Source organism: Pimephales promelas, chromosome 9 (genome assembly GCF_988280905.1).
Source record: "Pimephales promelas chromosome 9, fPimPro1.hap1.1, whole genome shotgun sequence".
Taxonomy (NCBI): domain Eukaryota; kingdom Metazoa; phylum Chordata; class Actinopteri; order Cypriniformes; family Leuciscidae; genus Pimephales; species Pimephales promelas.
In genome coordinates, this window is record NC_142777.1 from 13,673,053 (window position 1) to 13,699,263 (window position 26,211).

The 26,211-nt window shown below is 37.9% G+C and overlaps 1 protein-coding gene across 1 annotated transcript in view; it reads left to right on the top strand.

The window, feature by feature from the left end:
* The window catches only part of aff2 (ALF transcription elongation factor 2), a 293,897-nt gene that overhangs the window by 208,912 nt on the left and 58,774 nt on the right, over nucleotides 1–26,211 (top strand). Inside the window, exon 9 of the mRNA XM_039648817.2 lies at nucleotides 432–469. Coding sequence (XP_039504751.2) covers nucleotides 432–469 — 38 coding nt within the window. The remainder of the gene's footprint in view (nucleotides 1–431; nucleotides 470–26,211) is intronic.

A 26,211-nucleotide genomic window follows, 5' to 3' on the forward strand; every position in this document is an offset into this window, starting at 1 on the left:
TCTATACTTTATATGCTCTTCTATTTCATCTTATATTGGGTTGTCAGAAGTACTATAATGGTTTATTGACTATTTTTGTTTTACAACTACTTAGAAAGCCCCATGAAAGACTATAGTTACATAAGAGCAACTTGTAAAACTAAACACTAGCGCAAACTCAAGAGATCACAGGAATTTACAAATGCTCTGCTTGAATAGAATCTCCATCTTCGAAAATCAATATAAATTTCCTCCTGCAAACACTCAACATTGTGACCTACTGTATCTACTTTGCTGTGTTTGGATGTCTTCTGCTCTCTCTCTCTCTCTCTCTCTCTCTCTCTCTCTCTCTCTCGCTGTCTCGCTCTCTCTCGCTCTCTCTCTGTCGCTCTCTCGCTCTCTCTCTCTCTGGTATCGACCTTTAACCTGATGGGCTGTTGTCTTATTCACAGGCCGCTGAGAAGCCCAAGCCCAGGAGCGCTCCTCTCAAGTAAGTGACTAATCAAGTCCAATTCATTTGTTATTCAACGCTGCAGCTGGTCTGGCTGTTGGGTAAAACACAGGTTATTTGCAGAGACTGAGCTCTGGGAGTAATCGCTTGCATAAAACACTGTGGAAACTGATGTGTATGACATAACACCATTTCATCATTCTGTAAAGGATCTATCTATCTGTCTATCTATCTATCCATCTATCTATCTATCTATCTATCTATCTATCTATCTATCTATCTATCTATCTATCTATCTATCTATCTATCTATCTATCTATCTATCTATCTATCTATCTATCTATCTATCTATCTATCTATCTATCTATCGAGTATGGATCTATCTATCTATCTATCTATCTATCTATCTATCTATCTATCTATCTATCTATCTATCTATCTATCTATCTATCTATCTATCTATCTATCTATCTATCTATCTATCTATCTATCTATCTATCGAGTATGGATCTATCTATCTATCTATCTATCTATCTATCTATCGAGTATGGATCTATCTATCGAGTATGGATCTATCTATCTATCTATCTATCTATCTATCTATCTATCTATCTATCTATCTATCTATCTATCTATCTATCTATCTATCTATCTATCTATCTATCTATCTATCGAGTATGGATCTATCTATCTATCAATTTTGATGATTATGGATTACAGCTTATGAAAACCCCAAATTCAAAATTGTGAAAAAGGTTTTCATAAGCTGTAAGCCATAATCATCAAAATGATAACAAAAGGCTTGAAATATATTACTTTGCATGTAATGAGTCTATATACAGTAGTTTCACCTTTTAAAGGAGTAGTTCACTTTTAAAAAAACAACTTTTGCTGATAATTTTCTCACCCCCATGTCATCAAAGATGTCCAAGTCTTTCTTTATTCAGTCAAAAAGAAATTAAGGTGTTTGAAAACATTTCAGGATTTTCTCCATATAATGGACTTCAATGGGAACCAAACGGTTCAAGGTCCAAATGAGAGTTTCAGTGCAGCTTCAAAGGGCTTTAAACGACACCAGATGATGAATAAGACTCATGACTCGAATAAAGATTTGTTCATTTTGATGAACGAGTTGGAACAGGAGAGTCACGAACGCTCATCACAGAACAGAGGAAGCATTTGTGCTTATAAAACGTAAAGTTTTTAAAATGACCGATTGTTTCGCTAGATAAGACCCGTATTCATCGTCTGGAGTCGTTTAAAGCCCTTTGAAGCTGCACTGAAACTCTCATTTTGACCTTGAACCGTTTGGTTCCCATTGAAGTCCATTATACTGTATATAGAAAATCCTGGAATGTTTTCATCAAAAACCTTAATTTCTTTTCGACTGAAGAAAGAAAGACATTGACATCTTGGATGACATGGGGGTGAGTAAATTATCAGCAAAAGTTTTTTTTTGTTTTGTTTTTTTTTTTAAAGTGAACTACTCCTTTTAAGTTGAATTACCAAAACAAATATGCTTTTGCATGATATTCTAAAAGTTTCACCTGTAATATATATATATATATATATATATATATATATATATATATATATAGTTTAGCTTTTACATTTTCTTAAATCTGACTGAATTTTATCACTGCACTTTAATTTAATTGTATTCACATTATGTGCATTTATTATAGTTGAGAAGGCCATTTCATACTGAATTTCATATAATGCCGTATATATACTCAATTGTTGGCTTCCAAAAGCCCAATACTGTTCATAATCATAATGTAGATCATCTAATTAGTCTCATTCCCATCTCCTCCCGAGATCATATCCGTCCACTATAGCTTTACTCAAGGACGAGCTTCCCTAGCATTACTGCACTCATTTTCATCTACATTTTTATCTGCGGTGGTGGTCTTGATGGCTGGGGATTGGGAACAGGAGGTGCAAATGGGCCTCATTAAGGAGACAGAGAAAAAGCAAGGCCTACAGCCGTGTTCCCACAGTGGGAATCTGGGACTGGAGGTGCTGGAAGCGTTTCTGGTGCGCTGCTGTTCCCACTGTAGTGTGTGTGGGAGAGAGCCAAAGGCTCCGTGCCCCAGGTGTGGGGCAGAGGTTTGTCCCAGCTCCAGTTAGTGAGGTGAAGAGCTGGGCTGAATGAAACAAGAGGAGGGGATTGTGTGTGGTGGTTTAACATGGTTACAGTAATAGTGGCTTAGAGCACTGAATGGATTTGTTCAGGAAGTTTTAAATGGGACTAGGAAGGAGCCAACACTGAAAAATACATACTTTTAGGATTTACTTGACAAAATGCGCATTTTAAGCAATTTTACTGCTACTGCTCTGTACAACTTACCTGTTGTTATTATCAAGTAAAACCTACTATTTTTTTTTTAACTTAACATTCATTTGACATTTAATTGATTAATTAAATATTACCTAAAATAGTAATTCTTTAAATATAGTTCAAATATTTAATTTCACATTGAATTAAGTAACATCTACTTAACTAAGTTAAGTCAATTTAACAAAATTAACTTTTTACTCAAACAATATAGCACACTTTTAGTGTGCTTTACTTGGAAACATCTATGTAAATAATATAATAGATATTGTTTAAAATCCATACTGTATCTACATAACAGAAGTAACATGACAGAGAATTACTTGGTAATACACAATCATGGTTGGTAATACACAATGTTGTGTTAAAATGAATCTAGATGTCACAAAATGGCATGTTACCAAACCTACCAACAAAAGCAATAATAAAACAGCAGCTGGAAAACAGTGAAAAATTAACCCTATTAAGGTTACCCACAGTGCATGATAGGAACACCAGTATTAGAAAAGTTGAGTGGGTTGATATTTAAGCTGTAAAAAATATTGTTGGTTTAACTTAAAAAAAATTAAGTAATCTGGTTGCCTTAATTTTAAGTTGATTGAACTGGAAAAAGTGAGTTAATACAATGGAGATTGATTTAATCTACATAAACTCAAAATAATAAGTTATCTCAACTAAATAAATTATTTAAGTTGATTTGACAAAAGAAAACATATTGTGATAACAAATCTTGAAAATATATTTTTTTACAGTGGAATTGATTACCAATATAGGATTTACTCTGTTTTATTATTATTATTATTATTTTATTTTTGCCTGAAATAGCAAATCAGCATATTAAAATGATTTCTGAAGGATCATTTGACACCAAAGACATGATGCTGAAAGTTCAGCTTTGCCATCACAGACTGTAAAAAATTATTGTTGGTTTAACTTAAAAAAGTAAGTAACCTGGTTGTCTTAAAATTTTAAGTTCATTGAACTGGAAAAAGTGAGTTAATAAAATGAAGGAGAATGATTTAATCACCAGAAACTCAAAATTATATGTTATCTGAACTAAATAAATTATTTAAGTTGATTTGACAAAAGAAAATATGTTGTGATAACAAATCTTGAAAATATTTTTTTTTTAAGGTGCTCCTAAAGATCACTGGAATAGGACTAGCGTTGGAAGAGCTTGTTGGACTGTAATTATCTTGGAACTGAGACATTTTGTGAGACGTCCGCCAGGGCTTGTGATGTTCATGTAGTTTTGCCCCAATTCTAGCAGCCACAGTCATGTGCCCATTAAAACATAGCCTAGAGTTCAGCCCTGGGCTCCATACTGAAGCAAACTGCCTGCATGAGCGCCTGCCTTTCACACTCTCCCTCGAGCTGGGAACGCCTGGAAGCAAGAGCTAATCCAAAAGCAAGATCGCTGTGGTTCCAATCTGAGCTAAAAAAACAACAACAAAAAAACTGATATACTGAGGAAATAACTGGTCATTCTAGACTACGTGTAATTATTTTCTCAGGCCACATCTCACTTGTAGTAATAACATGTGATTCTTTCCCAATGGTGTTGATCTCATAGCCATTGTTATGTCATCATAAGTGGTACGCGACACGACACAAGCAGTGTTGGGAGTAACGCATTACAAAAGTAATACATTACAGTAACATATTACTTTTTGCTGTAACGCAGTAGTGTAAGGCATTACTAATCAATTTTCAGTAATATTTTACTCGTTACATGTTCAGTCAGGCTTGTATTACAGTTGTATTACAGTGTATTTTACTTCTCAAGGCAACAAACTATGTGAAAGTTTTAAAGCAGTCTTTTTGTGCCAGTTTAGAGCGGTCGCGTCTGTGACATTGTTTTTCCCTCATAAATGCGAACACGAAAACTAAAATGCCAACCCCTCCTCATCCGATTTGCGCAGTGTAATTAACAGAATTACAAAATATATATTTTGCCTCCTATTTTTTTTTTGTCACGCATGAATGTGTGTCTTTTCCCTAATATTAAAAATAAAACATAGACTGATATTTGTCTAATGTCTAATGTCTGTCCTTTAAGGAAATAGCCTATATACGTTTCAATACATGTATTTTCTGAAAATTTTTATTTCAAGTTTTGACTGCAAATGTCATGTCCATAATGCTGGACTTCCCCAATTTTAAATAATTTATCCTCAACTAGTTTTGTGGTGTAGGTCTACGTATTTTATAATGTTCAAATACTAATAGCCTAATTTAAAGATAAGGCAGCATTGGATCTGGACGGTAAGGAGAATAACGCTGGAGTTGGAAGAGGTGTGTCGCGATTCTGTAGGTTCGTGGATCCGAGTCGTGTGGCGAATCGCGATTTCCGTTTCATATTGCATATCGTTACAGCCCCAAAGTTAAGTTCTACTTAATTATTTTGGTGAAAGTAACTCAAAAGTAATACATGAGTAATGTAACGCATTACAATTCTGAGACAGTAATATTGTAAGGTAATGAATTACTTTTTAATAACAGTAACAAGTAATACCTAATGTATTACAGTTTGGAAGTAACTTGCACAACACTGGACACAAGTGTTATAAAAAACAAAGTCTGCTTAGACATGACACTTTCAGCATGAAACATGCTTTCAAATATTTTACACAATAACGTGAACGCCTGCATGGCTGTGTAATTTGGCATGTGCCTCTTTACTGGCTCTTAAAGGAGTAGTTCACAAAAAAAAAAAAAAAAAAAAAAAAAACTTTTGCTGATAATTTACTCACCCCCATGTCATCCAAGATGTCCATGTCATTCTTTCTTCAGTCGAAAAGAAATTAAGGTTTTTGATGAAAACATCCCAGCATTTTTCTCCATATAATGCACTTTACTGGGAACCAAACGGTTCAAGGTCCAAAAGACAGTTTCAGTGCAAACCGTAAACTGTTCAAAGGGCTTTAAACGATTTCAGTCGATGAATAAGGGTCTTGTCAAGCGAAATGATCGCTCTTTTAAAAAAAAAAAGTTTTATAAGCTCAAATGCTCGCCTTGCTCTGTTCTGTGATGTGCGTTCGTGACTCGAATCTTTTTCTGAGTCAATTTGTTCATTTCGTTCGTTGATTGAACCAAATGACATGATAAAAGATTTGCTCATTTTGATGAACGAGTTTGACTATATATAATATATATTTTATTTAAGTTAGTTTGCAACATTTTCTTTTTTTTTTTCATGTTTATAATTTATTTCTATTACCAACATTTTACCTATTTTAGTTAATGGTGTATCCAAAAAAAAAAAAAAAGTTTAAAATTAAATAAATGTATTTATGTCTCAATATCATCATGGTTTCCACATTATTTTTGTTTTATTGGTTTATATATAACATCTAATATTTAGTTTTTCTTTAATAGTTTATTTTAGTTACCAAAAACTAATTTTTACTACAGTTAGGTGAGAACACTGATTTATAAAACAAAAGAGTTGCTGTGATGCTGTAATACTTCTCTCTAAAGCTAATATCAAAGCTGGTTAAATGAGATTGAGCTACACAATGCAGGCAGTGTGTTATTATCTCTGCAGAGTCATCTGTGGTGTATCGCTCTGTGTTGTGAGAATATTCCATGTGCAACTTAATACCACCTTCCCTTTGATAAACTTACTGGCCTGGAATGCCTCTGAATCCCTTTTAAAAATAGTAACCGAGCTCAATAACTGTCAGTTTGATTTAGGAGGCTCACTTGAGGAGTTTGCTTCTTTGTTACTTGTATTTCGTCATATTCGCTGTTTATCCGATGTTTAGTCTGCTACTGTAGACGCACTTTGATCAGAATCCCATTTTCCAGAAATTATTTTCCTCACCTTTCATTTGGAGAACCCTCTAGTCTCCTCCACTTAGTCTCACTCGTTTCTTCCCAGCTTGGCACAGCTTATCAGATGTTTTGGGTCTGTATTGGACTACAGTTATCTAAAGGTCTTGTTTTTCCCTGGAGCCGAAGCCTGTTGTTAGCCTCTGTGCTGGAGATCTGACCTCTCAAACACAGCCACGCTGTTCACCCGACGACTCCTGTCTGTTTGGACAGCTCTCATTCCCCTCGCAGGTCGAAGCGTTCCAGAACCCGGTCCTCATAGCGGCGGCGAGAGACAGTACGGGAGGATTTCATGCTACTCCTGCTGTGACTTATGAGCTTGGCTGTCAAACAACTTTCAACATAAATCAGGCTTGCTATAGTGCAATTTAAAAAATAAAGGCACAGTGGTTGATTTTTATGGTCATTTTACCTCCTAAGTGTTATTTTAATATCATGTGTATACTATTACAGTATTTATTAATATTTTTTTAATTAGCTTTTAGTTTTATATAGTCATGTTGGCAAATTTGTGTATAATTTTAGTACTTAGAACTTAAAATATCTTAAACATTTATTTTACTTAGTACATTTCTTAAGTTTTAAATATTTTATTTTTCATCCAATATATATATCATTTTATTTTTATTTTAAATTTATTTTTAATTACCATAAACAATTTTGGTAACACTTCATTTTACAGTGTCCTTGTTACACGTTATATGTAGGACTGTCAAACGACTGTCGCGATTAATCGCATCCAAAATAAAAGTTTGTGTTTACATAATATATGTGGGTGCGCTTTGTACAATATATATATATATATATATATATATATATATATACACACACATGCTTGTATATTTAAGAACAAATATTATTTATATATTAAATATTTATATTTATATATAATATAAATTATATATAAATCTATATACAGTATATACATGAAAATGTTTCTTAAATATACACAAGCATGTGTGTGTATTTATATATATATATATATATATATATATATATATATATATATATATATATATATATATATATATATATATATATATATATATAATAATTATACACAGTGCACCCACATACATTATGTACACACAAACTTTTATTTTGGATGCGATGAATCACGATTAATCGTTTGACAGCCCTACATTTAGATAGTAATAACAATAAATGATGCATACTTACATGTAACTAACCCTAAAACACACCATAACCCCAACCCTTCAGTAAATACATGTTGTAAGTACTTAAATGTATAATTATAGTGTAACAAGGACTCCTTTTAATAAAGTGTAACCCAATTTTGAAATGTTTTAGTTAAAAATAGCAACATTGTTTCTCTTTTTATTATAAAATCAAAGGGGAAAATGGATATATAGATACAAAAATAATGATAAAACAGTGTAAACACAGCTATACAAAAATATACAAAGGGCTCCAAGTCAAATTTTAACTGGATTAATTACAAGACATACAGAAAAGATAAACAGCTTACTAAAAATACATTATGAATTAATCAATAACAAGCTTTATTTTTATTTTATTTTTTATATTTATTTACCTGCATTCGCATGGGTGACTGCATGTATTTATTTTTTTCTTTATTGTTACTTTTAAATTATTAAAAAAATAAACAAATAGTTTGAAATTGTAAATTGACTGCCCTGGCAAAATTGAGAAAATGTATTTAATGTTATTTTAATGTATTATTTTCAAACTATTAAGCCCTGAAGGAATTTTTAGAATTGTAAAAATGGATAGTTGAAATAGTTGGATAGCTGTAAATTCTGATAAGATTAGCCACATTTACAGCTGTGACCGCACGTCACTTGCAATCTACATTAATTGATTCTACGTTTAATTACATTGCGCCTGACAAGTTCATCCTTATCTTGGCTAGATTGGGACATCCTACTCTGTATTTGCACATTCCTCCATGTTTCATTGTGACTTTCTCTTGTTATAAGCATACAGCATACATCATTCCCACTTTCGACCTCATATATATAATAGTAAAGCAAAATTGACCGCCATCATAAACCCTCACAAGAGCACCACTGCTCAATAACTTTAGTGCATTTGTGCTAACCATTAGGCCACAGTTCTAACAGAATGTGAGATTTTCCCAAATCATATTTTGTATGAAGTGATTTAGAGACAGGAAAGCGCTCCTTCCAGTAAAACACCATCTGCCATTCCTCATAATGTTGTGTTGACAGGGTACATGGAGTGAAGTTTAAATGTTATACATATCTGACAACTAGTTTTTAAATCAGTAGCTCGCACAGTGATAAAATGTCAGTCAAACTGCTTATTAAGTCGTGTTGCAGTGGAGCGACTTGTTTCTCGAAACACCATCTGGATGCTTTGAACGTGCCAGAAACATCAACATTCATTTTGCGCGTACGATTGCAGGCAAATGGTGATTGGCTTTGCGTTTGGTTCTTATTATTGAAAACACATCAACAAAACCAAGGTCCTGGCTTCAACATTACACCTCTATTGATTGGTTCATCTTGCATTACATTTGTATTGCATCTCTTGAAGGCCAAAAACAGGCGGTCACGCTTTCAAATCGCACACTATTAGAGCTCTGAAAATTCACACACGCGTACACACGCCAATTCAGACGACTTGAAAGTAAATGTTATGAAGGTTGGAGGGGGAAAATATGCGTATTGAGTTTACCTCCACAGACGAGTCTTGGCTGATAGCAATCTCTGAGAGCAGCCAAGCAGCAAATACATCAGGCACTTCTCCGGCCGGCAGAAAAAGAGAGGCAGATGGAGACAGAGAAAAAAAAAAGAACCCCCCCCCCCTCCACCACCACCACCACCACTCCCTTCCCTCTATTTTCTCCTCTATCATTATTCATGTCTCCTCTGCTCACTGTGCGGTGTATCATATCAGCTGCCGTATCGCCATCATCAAGGCTCGTTCCAAACAATATGTTTTAATGCCTCACCACAAAAAACGGCCCCGTATATCAAGAGGCCGCAGTCAAGTGTGTACATTATAGAGAACAGGTACTGATAAGCACATAGTAAAATGGCATAAAAGCTGTTCCAAAACGTACGATACCTTTTTTTGAGTTTTTATTTGGAATTTTGGAATTTCGAAGTCCCGCCGTAGTCAATAATTGTATCCCTTAAGACTCATCTTTGATCACCACAAGAACATATTTAAAAAAGTATTCATAACTTAAAGCAACACTATGTAACGTTTTTTTTTTCCTTAAAATAATGTTTCCAAAATCTTATCACTGAATCATCAAGTAGTAACAGGGTGAAAAGCACTTTTGCCATAGCCTGACGGGGTATCGCTTTTACTGGCACTACGGCAGTGGTGGAGGAAGTACTGAATCTCAGTACTTAAGTAAAAGTACAAATAACCAGATCAATATTTACTTTAGTAAAAGTAGAAGTAACACAATGACAACCATACTTAAGTAAAAAGTAAAAAGTACCTGATTTTAAATGTACTTTAAGTATTAAAAGTAAAAGTACTTGCATAACAATTGATTCTCTTAATGACTATTTTCTAATGATTAATAAAACATTTAATTCTAACTCATTCAACCTAATACTCCTATAATAATGTTCAATAATGATGGGAAAAGCTGAAACAAGCTTGCAATTAGGCAATATAAACCATGCTTATCCTTATGTTAATAACTATGTTTGGCAGTAAACACAATTAATTTATGGTGTAATTCTGAACCTCTTGGCTTGCCATAATCTTAACCAAACGTATATTACACTGGGTGTGTTTCCTATGCACGTAAAAACAAATTTTCGCGTATAAATTGCACGATAAACACACTGCGTGCGAGACGCATTTAGTTGATGTATCTATGGCAACCAAACGTCACTGGTGAGACAAACGTGCAACGAACGGACGGTCAGATTACGTTTTGGCAGGGGAAAAACTGATCAGAAAATGTAACAGAAGTTGTAGAAATGTAGTGGAGTAGAAAGTATAATAATTGCTGCAAAATGTAACGAAGTAAAAGTAAAAAGTATGCACTATCTATTCTACTTAAGTAAAGTAAAGATACGTGAAAAATATACTTGAGTAAAGTAACGAAGTATTTGTACTTCGTTACATTCCACCACTGCACTACGGAACTCCAGGGTTCGGGTATTAACTACAAAAAAAGAACTACAAAATTTGACTGCTTTACATCAAGCGGTACGATAGTCATTGTTTCGTTTTTCGTCGTTTCTGATGTCGCAATACATCATGAAACCATGTAGTCTACCTTGTCTGAGGACATTGTTCATTCCAAAGGATAAACAACGAGCGTCTGTGCGACGGTAGGCTGTGGTAGGCTAAATTATTTACAACAGCGGTGACGGATAATTTCGTTTCCAACCAGTAGGGCGACCGGAGAGGAAAAGTTCCATGGTGTTGCTTTAAAATAGCTTGAATGTGACTCCACAACCTTGCCTCATGTAGTGTTTGTGGCTCTACTAATATGCAAATTAGCTCCGCCTCCACTCACTCACACCAGCTCAGAGATCCTCTCAATGACCATTCTGATCTCATGAAATTGCGTGTGTATGACACGCCAATTTGTATTTCCATTTTTGGCGTGCTATCAACACGCATAATCGCTTTTCAGCGTGTTTATGAACGCCGTTGGCTTAACGTTACATTACTGTGTATATAAATACATGACCCACCCCAACCCCGTCCCTAAACCTACCCGTCAATGGGGTTAATAGCATTAATGAGTGTTCCCCTACCATCCTAGGAAAAAAAATAGCGCTCCCCAGATGTAGATCTACATTTTGCTTCGTTTCGCTCGGACATTTGACGGCGTGTACATACACACGGAATCACTCGGACATTAATGGCGTAGACATACACGCAGATACACACGGATAGCTCAAAATGCGTATAGATAACACGCCACTTGACTTGAAAGTGGCGTGTATGTTTACGCAAAAGTCATGTCGTCATGTTGCAATGACGATCACACGTTGACCTGATTGGTTACAAGGTAATTTGTAACGTCAGAAACACCAGCGATTCCAAACTGTGTTTTTGAGACTGTCTTTGGTTCACTGCAGTTTTAAGGAGAAAATACTCAGCAATGGTGTTGACTTATGAATCTGCACATGGTTATTAAAAACACCACATAGACATAAACAACATTAAAAACTTGATTTTCACCACAGAGGTACAGTACTTTAAAGCAGCATCACAGAAATAATCTCTTATGCTCACCAATGCTGCATTTGTTTAATCAAAAATACAGTAAAAAAACAGTAATATCGTGAATTATGGTTGCAGTTTGCTGCTCAAGAAACATTTCTTTTTTATTATAAATCTTGATAACAGTTGTCGAGACTGCAACAGCCCGTTCTCATCCCAAGACCTCATCTAACTGACGCTTTTGACCATATGTCAACATCCGACGCTTTAGGGCACCCTTTAACGTTAGGCCCCGTCCACACTTTTTTGTTTAAAAACGAAGAATTAAAACGAATACGATCTCTGTCCACACCAGCGTTTTATCTGCATATTAGAAATTATCTCCGTCCACATTAAAACAACTGAAAACGCGGATCACGTGACCATTTACCAACACTGGGCATGCGCGTGCCGGTGCAAACAGTGGTTGACGAATCAGGGAAGGATACGTCATGACTGATAACACCCAATCATAGAGCCGAGCGTCAGCCTCTGCGTCAGCGTTTTTGAAGTCCTCCGTTTTGTCTCGTCCACACTAAAACGCCCTCCGGAGATTCAAAACGCAAAACGCAGCTGCAGCGTTTCTCAACTTCTCTGTTTTAGGTCTTCGTTTTTCTCTTTTTAGTCTGGACGGGAGATGCAAACGTAGCAAAAGGTCTCCGTTTTTAAACGAAAATGCAGTAGTGTGGACGGGGCCTCAGTTAGATGACGTTATCTAATCCTAACCCTACCCCAGACCTAAACCTACTCGCGTCATCTAACTGACGTTAAAGGTAAAGCGTCATCTAACTCAGCCTTTCTCAAAGTGGGTGCCGCGGCACACTGGGGTGCCCCCTGACTGTGTCTGGGGTGCCGCCAAAAAATTATGTAGGCTAAAAAAAAATAAAAAAATAAAATAAAAAAACAACTGACATTTCATATATAAATATATTTGAATTTACATATTTACATTCTTCTTTTTAAACATATGAACGTATTAATAAAATTGTAAATTCATTTTAGATAAATATATAAAATTAAGCATAAAAATCCGTCTCGCAAGACACGAAACTTGACGGAAGTGACGCAATCCATAGCAACGCGTTATAGCAACAACACCTCAGACTGACAGAAACGTAAAAATAAACGTAAATTTAGGTCACTTTAGTTACAGCATTGTGGATCTTTTTTTTTTTTGAAAAGAAAATCCCCCCAAGAACCGGACAGTTTTTCTGTGAAATGGAGCCTCAGCCTACTTCTTCAGTACTGGGGATGCAACATGCCCTCTCCCGTTGTGTCTAATATACTATCAAACCAAGGGATGATTTTGAACTTAAAAGACACCTGACCACCTCTCATCCAACCCTGCTAGGATAGGGCGGCTGTGTGCGTCGCACCAGGCTCACGTCTCGATTGTGGTCACCCCCACCCCCGGCTTGTGTAAGCGCGTATACGCGCTGCATGCACGCATGTAGATCGTTCTCCCTCTCTCGTTGTGGATTATTGTTTGTGTGTGTGGGTGTATGTGTATGTGTATGTGGGTGTGTGTGTGTGTGTGTGTGTGTGTGTGTGTGTGTGTGTGTGTGTGTGTGTGTGTGCATGTGCATGTGCATGGCACGGATAAAAAACAAACACTATATGGAAAAACATTCCTGCTTATCTCTGGTGCATTTTTTAACATGCATCTTTTTCTTATTGCATTGTATATATATATATATATATATATATATATATATATATATATATATATATGTATATTAATGTCTTCCCCTTTTTATTTTATTTTAACTGCATCCTGCACTTCATTTGAGTTCTCCTGGTCTGGATTTGTTATTGGGCGGTCCACCTCTTACGGTTTTATGGCATTTGTGTCTCTGATTAATTATTTTGTGAATTACCTTGCTAACCTTTGTTTTTAAAGGTACTATACAGTTTTTATTATTATTGTTATTTACAGTTCATATTATGCTCTGTTCAGTCTAACTAAACAAGACATTTACATTTGGGTTATGCAGTGTTTTTAAATTATATTTTACACTGGGGTGCCTTGAGATTTTATGCACTTTTGAAAGGTGCCCTGACTGAAAAAAGTTTGAGAAAGGCTGATCTAACTGACGTTAAAGGGTGCCCTAAAACTTTGGATGTTGACGTATATGGTCAAAAGCGTCAATTAGATGACGTCTTGGGATGAGAATGCGTTGGCAAGTACGTAAATGTGGTTGTCAATCCTAAAAACGGATAGGGTGTGCATATGTGAAAGCAGTTTTGCAGTTTTGTAGCTCTAGATAAGTAATAAGAGTTGATGAAAAAACGCCCGGTATTTCCCACGTAACCTTTTAGTCCACACAACCGTGCCATTGATTCATTCCACTGACAGGCATCTGTGTGTGGATTGTTCAATTTGAAATAAGCTCACAGCTAAAAGTTTGTCTTTTTATATAATATCAATCAGAAGATGCAAGATTTATGCTAATCACACAGATGGACAAGGTTTTCTCATGGGTGGGATAATGAAAAAAGACTCTCAGAGGTATGCCACTCTTACTGCTTATACGCAGATGATTTTTCAGGGTAGAGAAAGATAGTCATCTTTTATCAAACAGGCAAGAGAGAGACGAATGGTAATTACTCTACCTGACCAGGCCGCTGGAGGTCTTATACATTCGACAGTGGCAGGCAGCCACATTTAATTACTTTACTCAATGGAGGGCCCTCTCAGCTATTTCATGTATTGTAATAGGCTCTGCATGGGTTCCTAGGTGACAAGGCACCAATAACTGCAGTTTAATCTCGCGACTGCGTATCCCAGCTGCAGGTTGCAAGGTCTTAGCCAGTTGGGTCATCGGTCAACCCGCCGCTAATACAGACTCTACTAGGCAGTCTTTATGCAAATTGATTGTGTCCTCTCACTGTTACAATCCGAGAGCTTGTTTGAAGGGATTGAGATGGATGTCTGGTGTACATATGAGCTGAGGGATTGTGAGCTTTGGCAGAATTTAAAAGGCAACATCTGTTTTCAAAATCACTGTCACATGAAACAACACCTGAGGCATTCAATGAAAGATTTACCGTTTGTGTGCAGAACATCACAGCACCTCAAAATAATAGCCTAGCGAACTGTCATTTTAAATGGCATTCTGAAGAGGGATTGACAGTGATTTAAAGTTGAGTTGCCAGTGTCTACTCTCATAATTAGTTTGAGAAGATTTGTCAAGCATAACATTCATAGTCCGCATAACAATAGACTGCAAAATAGACTTTTTTTCTACTATCTATAGAAAAATATGAAAGCCTTGTATATTGCAACAAAAAAGACTGTGGTTTCCACTGTGGTTTTTTAAATGTAGAGCACTTTTTTTTTCAGGTGCACATTTTTTTTTTTTTTTTCAGATTTAAAATTTTTTCAGTCTAACTTGAAATGCAAAATGCAATTTACCCCCAAATCATTGAAAAAACACTTAAATATGTCATTTTGGTGATCAAAGATGAGTTTTAAGGGATAAAATGATTGACTACAGGTATAATATAATACATCAACACTCCCAGTCATACTTGCAGCAGAAATATCAGATCGGAGGCCTTCGTGTCAAAACTTTATAACACATGGGCCTGGAAAAGCAAAACATGAGAAAACTAGCATGTTCTGTCAACTTTGGCCCCTTGGGCATATGACCCTAAAAAAAAGTGATTTCTCTTCAGTTTCTTGATTTCCTGCATATCCACAGTGGATGAAGGCACCGTTTTCACAGAATGACTCACCCATCTTACCAGCAACAGGAAGGACTTTGTGAGGGAGATAAATCAATGACAGAAAGCCTGAAAAATATGACAAAGAAAGAGAGAGTAGAGAAGTAAAAACAGACAATGGTTGAAGGGTGTTGTGTTTCATATTTGTATTTTGCCGGTACCTGTCTTCAAAGTCAAAGTAGAAAGAGTAGAGGAGAGTTCCACTTACGTCTGACCCCGTATGGATGTACAAGGGAAAGTTTCCCTGGAATCAGTGACACAACTTTATCAGGTCTTAGCCTTACACAACTCAGCTGCTGGTCTGTATGGATGGAACTCACTCCAGCTACCCCTGAAATCCATCACCTTGGGCTACAGACAGGAGAAGATAAGGCTGGTGATGGACTCCTCTGACAGGGCAGTGCCTGATGCAAATGCCAGAGTTGAAACTGGAAGCAAGGAGGTGCAGAAGGTGATGGGGAGACTGCAATATCAACAAGTCGTGGGCATGGTCCAGACAGGGCAGGCAGGCCTCGGATGGAGCGAGCCACCCATCCTATGGTCCAAGGCAAGCAGGAAGGAGAGGAAGGACCTTGTTGTTGCAGAGGTCACCAGGATTTAGCAGGAGGAGTTCAGAGTGAGGTATGTAGCACATGAGCAGCAGGGGTGGTGGACAATTTGGGAAGGCGTTGTGAGCCGAGCAATCAACTGGACAGAGTCCTGGAAACTGCCTCAGGCTCGGCTCAGTTTCCTCATTGGGGCAACATACAACACTCTCTCAAGCCCTAAAAACCTCCACCAATGGCTTGGAATAGAGCAATTCTGTGACCTCCTTGCGGGACCATCAATGCCTCACTCCACAATGTTCTGTCGGGCTGTACACACAGCACTGACACAGGTTTGGCTGAGATGGCGGCACAACCAAGAGCTCAGGAAGCTGGCAGAGGTGCTGGGGAAAAGTCGTCAGTAGGCAGTAGGCAAAAAGACAGAGTCCATCAGAGAGCCGATGCAGGGGTCCGCTTCCTCAGGCAGGGGGAACCCGCAATGCATAGCAGCAAGAGACCACAAGCCAAGCCCAACACCAAGGGTGGTGTGGTAGATGGATTGGACCTGGAAAGGCAGCTCCAGTTCCCACAGGAGATATACAGCACCACCTTAAGACCAGACGTGGTGGTATGGTCTGCAGCTGTGAAGTCAGCGATAGTGATCAGATACTGGCGATCTGACTGTGCTGTGGGTGGAAGCTGCATACGAGAGAAAGAAGGCGAGGTATGCAGACCTGGTTACGGAGTGCAGAGAAAGTGGATGGAGTGTGAGGCTGTACCCGGTGGAGGTGGGAGCCAGAGGCTTTTTGGGCAGTTCAACATCACGCCTGCTCAAGGACCTGGGACTACGGGGAGCCACACTTAGTAGATCCACCAAAAAGCTCTCTGAGGAAGCTGAGAAAGCTGGCTGAAACGACGAGACAAGGTTTGGGGAGTAACATCCAATTAGGTTTTGCTGCAGGGGGTGTCAAGGAGATGTCCCTGTTCGCTGCCCCACCACCAGGAGATGTTCTGGGTTAAGGGGCGAAACATCAATGAGCGGTTGTCCCCAGCTGAAGACCCTGCAGCAAAACCGTGCGGTGTGGACAGGTTTAGGCCTGCCTCAGGAAAGAGGACGCCCCTGCCATGCACAGTCCACCACAGGCTCCTTTGGTGGTGTGACAGGCCTAGCATAAAGACCACCACACTGTAATGAATAAAGAGCTCAATCTAGACTGGAATCGAAAATAGTTCAATTATTCTGCTTACCAACTGAGGCCTGTTCAAACTGAAGTTTAAAGGCTTGTTCACATGATACGAATGATAACTATACAGATAACTATATTACGTCCATGGCAACACACAATAGGTTCCTGTTTATTATAAGTGTGTGTTGCTGTTATGTAGTCTGTTTTAAATATTCAAGCGCTTTAAAGGAGGATGGATCCTGATTGGCTGTTTTATGGTTCATCAGCTGGAAAAAAAAACAGTGTCTATTTGCAGTGACCATAACAGTGTCTATAAGTGTAAATAGCCTCTCTTGTTGGTAAAGGGTATTGACACTTACTCCGCCCACCCAGCGCAGTCTCATCCCAAGACGTCATATAACTGACGTCTTGGGACGTCTTTTGACCATATGTCAACATCCACCTTTTTAGGGTACCCTTAAACGTCGGTTAGATGACGTTATCGGATCCTAACCCTACCCCAGACCTAAACCTACCCCGTCACCTAACCGACGTTAAAGGTAAAGCGTCAGTTGTATGACGGCCCGGGATCGTCATGTAACCGACGTTTAAGGATACCCTAAAAAGGCGGATGTTGATGTATGGTCAAAAGACGTCCCAAGACGTCAGTTATATGACTTCTTGCGATGAGACTGTGTTAGCCCACCAATGTCTGGTTGGGCCACGCAAGATTTAAAAGTGACGCGTACCATCTTTACTTCTGCTGGGGCTTAGGCCGTAGATAGTGTGGTGCCTGAAAGTAGCTTTTGTTTTTCTCCCTTGTCCCATCACATATCCGATCAGAAAGGCATTTATTTTTAATAAAAAAATAGTAAAAAAAAAAAAGTATTTAAAAAGTGCATACCAACTGTTTAATAATAAAGTGTTAGGTTACGTTTAGGGGTAGGTGTTCATGAAATGACTGACTACTCATTTCAACAGTTCAGAATCGATTCTCTCTTTAGAAGACAATAACTTTATTTTTCGTGCACTTTGATGTTTTAAACTTTGCAGACCTTTAGATTCAAAAACAGCACTATATGAAAGGTAATATTCAAAAGAGCATAATAAGGGAACTTTAACACTAGAACGGCCACAACGGTCATTTTGACCGTTTTGAATTTTATATCTATAATAACTTTGTTGAAAAAAAGAATAAAATCCTGCTGGTACCTGACTTTTCCTAAAATTGTCTGTATTTTCATTTAAAATGCTTTTCATATAAATTAAGTTACGTAAACGTAAGGCAAAACAAAAAAAATGAACATATTTACCTATTTCGGCCATAGACGGTCATATTGACCGCACTGAATTTTGCGGTATTTTTTTGTTAAATATCCCGCGGTTGATCGTGTTCTCTCTCAACTGTCAACAGAATGGTCCGTCCGGTCACCTCTGTAGCGGTGTTTGCTATATAATAATTTCTACATTAGTTGTTGATCAGAAATAAGCAAATAAAACCGGACTACAGTTATCTATAATTCAGATGCAGGGGAACAATCGGAGGTGGAAAGTGACAGCGACGTTTCCTGGGTGCAAGTTAACATTTCCTCCTCATCAGAGAGTGATTCAGAGTCAGAGTCCACATCAAGCAAAAAGAGACGGCTGCTATCATCAGACACGGCGGATCCAGATGTTCTGCCCTGTCCTGCGCTGTTTGTTTTGCTGCATGGGCTGTTCACTAGTTCTGCGAGTCCTATTATTATAGCCTTGACCGCGTCGCAAATCGTCACTAACATTTTCGTCATAGTTTTTGTCATTCAAACCTAGTTTTTATTTAGTTTATTTAGTTTTAGTCTTTGAAAAAATGTGGTTGACAAAAATAATTACGAAAATTATTCATCAACACTGTTTTGAATCTAACGGTCAAAATGACCGTTTGTGGCCGTTCTAGTAGTTTTGGAATTCTGGCACTTCTAGTGTTAACATAGTCTTAAAACACTAAAAATAAAGATGTGCAACATTAAACTGACATTATATATTTGGGTTTGTTTATTACAACTGATGTGCTAGAGGTGCACATCAGCTTATGTAAGGCCTTCAAATATTGATTAAAATAATAAGTGGGGCCTTAAAGTCAAAAATTTTGAGAACCACAAGTATAATACAATATATTAATGTTCTTAAAACACTATCTTGTTTCGATTTACTTCCTTTCAAATTCGACAATTAATTGCACAATATAAACAACAGATTCTCTGTTGCTTGGCGGCTCTGCAACAGCTAATGATGCAACCCTGTATTGGAACTTCCTACACTGTTAGATCAGGAGCATCAAATGCCTTATACGATCTCCTTCACATATTTTTCAACATTAGATTGATGATGTAAACCTAAGTGCCAGAAACATTCATAAGATATATCACCTTTCAAACTATGGAAGCTGGAGTGAACGACGGAAAAAATGTCCAAAACCAATGAAAGTTACAGTTGATAAATCAACTATCGACTCAATTAAGCCTTAATCTCTGTCAGATATATTACCGTCCAAGTCCAAAAAGAGCAGGTGGTGGACTCCGCTTCCAAAATCAAAGAACAAACTGTTCAGTCTTTGCTCAAACTGCTTGTTTTTGCCAAGGATTATCCATCAATTACAGCAGATGCTTGCTATTCTCATTTCTGTAACATTACTCCAAATTACATGTTACTGAAATATATGCAGTGAGAGGATACAAGCTATAAACAGAAGTCAGCGTGGAGCTATGCTTTTAGTAGTCATTTTATAGTAGTAGTAGTATAGTAGTTTATAGTAGTAAATCAGATAGAATTGGTGGAGCATGCAGCACTATCACAAAAATCCCTAAAACATTTTTTTTTTTTCGTAAACGTTGAAATTCTGGTAAAATAGCAACTGCTAACAATAAATACAGACGTTATTGTCCCTTAATATGTCTCAGGACACTTTTTCATTGGACTTCTATGCTGGTTGAACGTATGAAGTCCATCGCTGTCTTTGAGATGAATCAACGGCTTGTTTAAATGCTTTGAGATCTTGCTCCTCTACATCCTAACAGCACAGGTTGATCGATCGTGCGACTGAATGTATCGGGTGAAAGAAAGTCTGTTGGCCCTGATGCTGTCCTAAGGTCAGTAGAAATGGATATGCGTTAGTAAGTGCAGTGGCCACATTGAATTTTTCTGCTGACTGGGAATCTGTCAGTTGGTTGATGTGCTCTTGGCAGCTTTGAGCTAATTGGTGTTCGCCGCTTGGCAGTCAAACCACTTTCACAGCTGGGCCAGAGCTCAGATCTAGCAGCCTTTGATATTGATATAAATGTAACTTAAACCTGTCAAGTAGTTTAACACATATACTACCTCACACACAATCTTTACTATAACCATCATATTCCTTATGATGGCTCTTCACTAATCCTTGACCTCCTGCAGCATACAATTTTTGACCCATTGCATTAACTCGCAAAGATTTGGTTTTCTAATGGCTATTTGGAAAAGTGCAGTAAAATGGCACTTGAAGTTTACTTCCAACTCGGGGCTGAAAATTTCAAACCCAACTGTGTACACATGTGGGTTTATGGTATCACAAACGGGTTGGCGGTATCCAAAGTGATGTGCATTGTTAAAGCAAGATTATGTTTAGCGACACTTTCAAAATTAAATTAAAAGTGAGTGGTGCTAAAAGCATGTTCTAGAACAGCCATATGGAGCTGATCATGTATAGCAAGTATCGCTAAAAGCGTTTTGAGGTTATTGTATTGTGCAAAGAACCACGTGAAAATAAGTCTTCGTTAATCGATAATCGATCTACTACCCGTGTATTCGTAATTTGAGTGAAAATAAATAAGTTGTTACTTACTTGTTCATTTCAGCTGAAAAGTATAATGTTTTTTTTTTGTGCAAAATTGTAAGTAGAGACATGTTTTTACGATAAGCCTATTAAATATTCCAACGCATTCTCATCCTTTTGCGTCATATAGAACGCTATATGACAAAACGGCGCTATACTACGCACATGGCACCCGTTATCGTTAATATAACACACGCTGTGATGGGTAGGTTTAGGTGTGGTGTAGGGTAAAGTAGTCTCATATTACGCTAAAGGATTTATGACGACTTGGGTTCGCGTGAATATTAACGATAAAGGGTGCCATGTGCGTAGTATAGCGCCGTTTTGTCATATAGCGTTCTAAGTATGAGAACGGGCTGAATATTCTGCATACAACTTTGAATGGAGCGCAGCATTCGAGTTTCAAAATTACAAAAATTAGCAAAACCGATCTTTCATTCTATTCATAATTTAGAAATCCGCATTAGCTTCACGTCATCAACTGCTAAATTCAAACTTGCTCTCGCACGTTGGCTGGCGCTGAGCCAGAGACAGACGCACTCAGTGCTGTCATATATCACAACTATTGAGTGTTTTCAACCACATAATGTTTGTTTTAGGTTTCAGACATTTAAATACACATAAGTACTAGCAAAACAATGATTTTGAGATTGTAAAATACACACTGATGCCTATGGAAGCGGCAATGATGATCCTTTCAATTCTAATAAGACAGCACGTTTTATTCATATCAGATACACATTGTGTAAGTAGCTTAACGTTTGACCCTATTCTTCTCCCAGTTCATCAGCCACTTGCTTTCATGTATTTCGTGAGAAGTGGAGGAATTGATGTAAATCCAACAGATCGGATTCTCTGAACTGTAAAACCAACTAAAATGGCGCCGCCCATTGTGCATACAGCTCATGTTTATCCAACATCCACTTGCACATATTTTAATAAAAAAGGAAAAATGACATAAAAGCAGATCATCATTCATTCAGCACCGTGTTGTGGTTGTGCTGGGTCATGTGACAAGCAATGACGCGTCACCATGGAAACATTAAAGCTACGCTGTGTAACTCTTTTAGTTTATTCTTAGCTAAAAACACTTAGTTCTTACAGAAATATATGTACTCATTAATGTATATTTACTTCGTTCAAGTAATAAAGTATTCTCGTGAGCCATTGAAAATGCATACGGGTAAGGGGTTCTAATGTCGGTCGCCATGTTGCCCCTCCATCTTGAAAGTACCTTAGCCAAAGAGGGACATACCCATTAATTCAAGCTTCGCCTTTCGCGTTTACGTTTGAGTTAACACTCATGGGCGAGGTCAAACTGGAGGCCATGATAATCTTGGACTACATTTGCCACCGTAGGAGTTAAAACAAAATCGTCACTGGATGGTCATATACATTCACCGCTAGATGGGGGTAAAAATCACACAGTGTAGCTTTAAACTGAAAAAAACTCAGTTAGAATATTTTAAACGTACGTGTGAAAGGGTTAAGCGATTCTGAAGCAGCTGCTTTGTGTTTTATATTGTTACAGATATGAGGCCGACCGTCTGATGAGGAATTTTGGATTGAATATTTTTATTTGTCTGGAAGATTATGGACATGCTTTGTTCTGCACTGAAAACGAAATCTGAATACCTTTCACCAGACTAAAACTCTGGCCAACATTTAACCACAGCAAAAGAGTCTCGGACTTGCATAAGCAATGTACACATCAGTGGAAACAGGGTAAAAGAGGTTCAGATCAAAGAGTCTCTCTCAGCAACCTTTTTGTTTTTGTTTTTTCCCTCCCAAAATTTCACCTTGTTTGAATTCGAGTTTCTACGAATCATGAAATTCCTCATTGGTTTAATAATGCATTACAGTGGCAAAAGGTTTGAACTTTTGATGTTTGCATTATATTATGCTCTTCAGAAATGGCTTGGCATTTGTCCCAACAGATAAGTTTAACAGAACTCTGTGAAAATCTTTGTTTGGATTATAATCTACATAATGCCTCGGAGGCTTCGCAAAAGACCAAACTCATTAGAACTGCAAATGGAATTCAGGAGAAACGCTCGTAATGGTTCAGATATTCCTACCCCGTTTCTTGACCTTTGCACTGCCTCGCGGACATGATATGTTAATGTCAGAATAATGTTTTGAGTTCTGAGAGGAAATTAAGAAATAAATGAATGCACTGATATTGTGGCTGAATCATGACCTCTTTGGAGACTGATCATTTGTATAATCTTGTAACTATGAGCTTAATTGTTATGAAAAATCAAGCAGATTTCATGAAAAAGGTACAAAATAGGGGATGATTAAATATATAATAGTGACTTGTTTTTATAAAGTGTTCATCCACTTCACTTCATTAAACTATGTTTATTTTGAATTCATTTTTTATGTAGTGTAAATCTAAAGTATCCATACAGATTTAATCAAATGTATATAATTAAAAAATAAAGTACTGAAAACAAAATGTGTTAGAGGGTTGCAAATGACAGGGTTGTAGTGTAATGTAGACGCTCACTAGGGGCTTGCTGGACAAAAGCTTGGTTGAGCTCTGTGAAAATTGCATACATTTATATCTTACTTTCATACTGCTGAAAGGGTCTAAATGAGGTTACATTTTAGGTCTCATGGACTCACACGTGCACTCAGGAGCCATTGTGAATCCACAAGAGTGAAAATGCATATGAGTGACATTTAATAACATGCTAAGAGTTGTCGTGATTTAAATAAGTCACTTGAAAACAGAACAGGCCATATCCAGTGGGGCAGGTGGGACAGGCCAGAACCATTTTATTATGTTGTTTCTGTTCTCAAAATACTCTTTCCTGGTTTCGGAAAGTTTTTTTTCCGAGTATGTGCGTGTATGACGTCAGATGCGCCACAATTTCCTTATACGGTCCTAAGGGCACTTCTCTCGGAAGGTCGCGCGCGCAGCTGTAGAGCGATAGCCGTAACCTATGCCCATCAAAGCGCTGTGCATCGGCTGCGCTACAATATGTCACCAAAGAAGTGTGTTTTCGGTTTCCAAGGCAAGAAAACACTGCACAGATTCCCAAGAATCAAGCATTAAGGGACCAAGTGGATGTTTTGTTTTTCCAGAACATCAACACAGTTGTGCAAGTGTTCTTGATTGTTCCATGCATTTCGAGGATGATTTTTTTTTTTTATAAACAAGGCCCAGTTCGAAGTCAGATTTGCTAATCGTTTAGTTCTCAAGTACCCCTTTTCCACCAAAAAAAGAACTGGTTCGGAACTGGTGCTGGTTCAAAGTTGGTTCGGAGTTGGTTTAACTTGCGAACCGCTTCCGAACCTATTTGTTTTTCCACTGACTAGAGCGCCCAGGGAACGACGTCGTTACGTCACTGTGTACGTCGCCATACGTCTTAGCTAGAAATGCTTGCAAATACAACATTACTTTCGAATTATCTCTAACTCGTATACCAAAGCTTTAAAAACAATTGAAATATGTAAGTCTTTTAATCTTTTCGTTTGATATGTAATTTTTTTTGATAAGTTATGTACCCCTGTAATTTTCTTGTCTTTCTGTCTTTTTTCTTTACATTTATTTGTTTTATATTGTGACTTTTCTTCTTTGCTTACAATGTCTTCAATAAAAAATTACAAAAATAGAAACGCTTGCGTTAACTTCAAGCGTAACAATTACAAAGGCGGACTCTATCGTGTTTCTGCAAATGTTTCTCTTGGTTTTGCGATCCTTTATTATGGTCAGAAAAGATGTTTAGAACACATCTAAACCCGCCCCAGCCCCCGACGTAAGCATGACGTGGTAAAAGAACGGTTCTAGTCCAGCAAAGAGTTGGTGCCGCTTTGGAACCAGTTCTCCTGGCCGAGAACCGGTTCTTTGGCTGTCGAAACACAAAGAACTGGTTCGCGCGCAGGAACCGGCTCCGAACCGGCTCTCAAAATGCTCTGGTGGAAAAGGGGCTAAGGATGGAGCAGTCCCAAGACTAATGCTACGTTCACACCGGACGCGAATAGCACGTCAGGCGCGAATGATTTCAATGTTAAGTCAATGCAAAGACGCACTATGCACGTAAAATTCCTGCGGCGCGAATGAGGCGTAGAACTCGGCGTGGTAGACGCGAATACACCTCATTTGCACGTCAAGTTTGCGCAAATGGTGTGAATTGAGCATCTGGCGCGTTAAGCGCAATTTGGGGAGGATGATCCTCGCTCTGATGCGGGACAACAGGTCATCAAACTGGGCGTGGGACAGGCGGAAGTACCGCTGGTGCAGCTCCTGGAGCGAGCAGATGGTGAAACTCGCGAAACGGTTCGCCTCTGAAGGGTCCGGTGGACACAAATACGGCGACGATGATCCCCTCGCCACTGCTCTGCTCTCCAGAACAATTACAGTGTTGTGAATCTCTCGATGAATCTCTCGATCAACATAAAAAAAGATGGCCGCCAATGGGTTTCGATTCTGATGCGCTTAAATTTCGCTTCAAACTTTTGATTTTACACTCGTCGGTTTCAGAATTGACGCGCAAATTAACACAAAGTGGTCAAGCGTAAAACTAGACGCGAATTTGACGCGCTATTCGCGTCCGGTGTGAACATAGCATAAAGGTTAATGGACTTGCGTTGGAACCGCAGGCAGTGAGTAGAACTACTTCAAATGTCTGTGTGTCAATCGGCGTGCAACTTAAGCACAACAAGTAGGCTAAACAACATGATCATGTATAGTTAATGTATCTATGGAGCATGCGATGTATGGTGTGTGTTTGTTTAAATACATTTGTTTAGGTGGCTGCTGTAGGTGTCTGTTTGTTTATTGTAAAACCAAATCATGTCTTCCTAAACCACGAGTAGACGCACACAAATGTTCTAAAACTCGCGCATGACATGGTGTTCTAAAAACACCGCCCACACGGCACGCCTCCAGCCGCTCGGCTTTTTCCGTAAAGGCTCGGTACATCTTTCTTTTATAAATATAATAAAACTAAAGACTTTTTGGAGATATGATGGATGCAATATTACTCTATAGGTACTCTAGATTAACATGAGATTGACTGAAACTGAGTGTTTCACCCTCTCCCCTTTTAAAAAATGTGTTTGGTTATAGTTTATCTGGCATGCAGAATCTAATAGTTATTTTCTAAAGAAACTGACATTATAATGGGACACAATTTAAACACTAT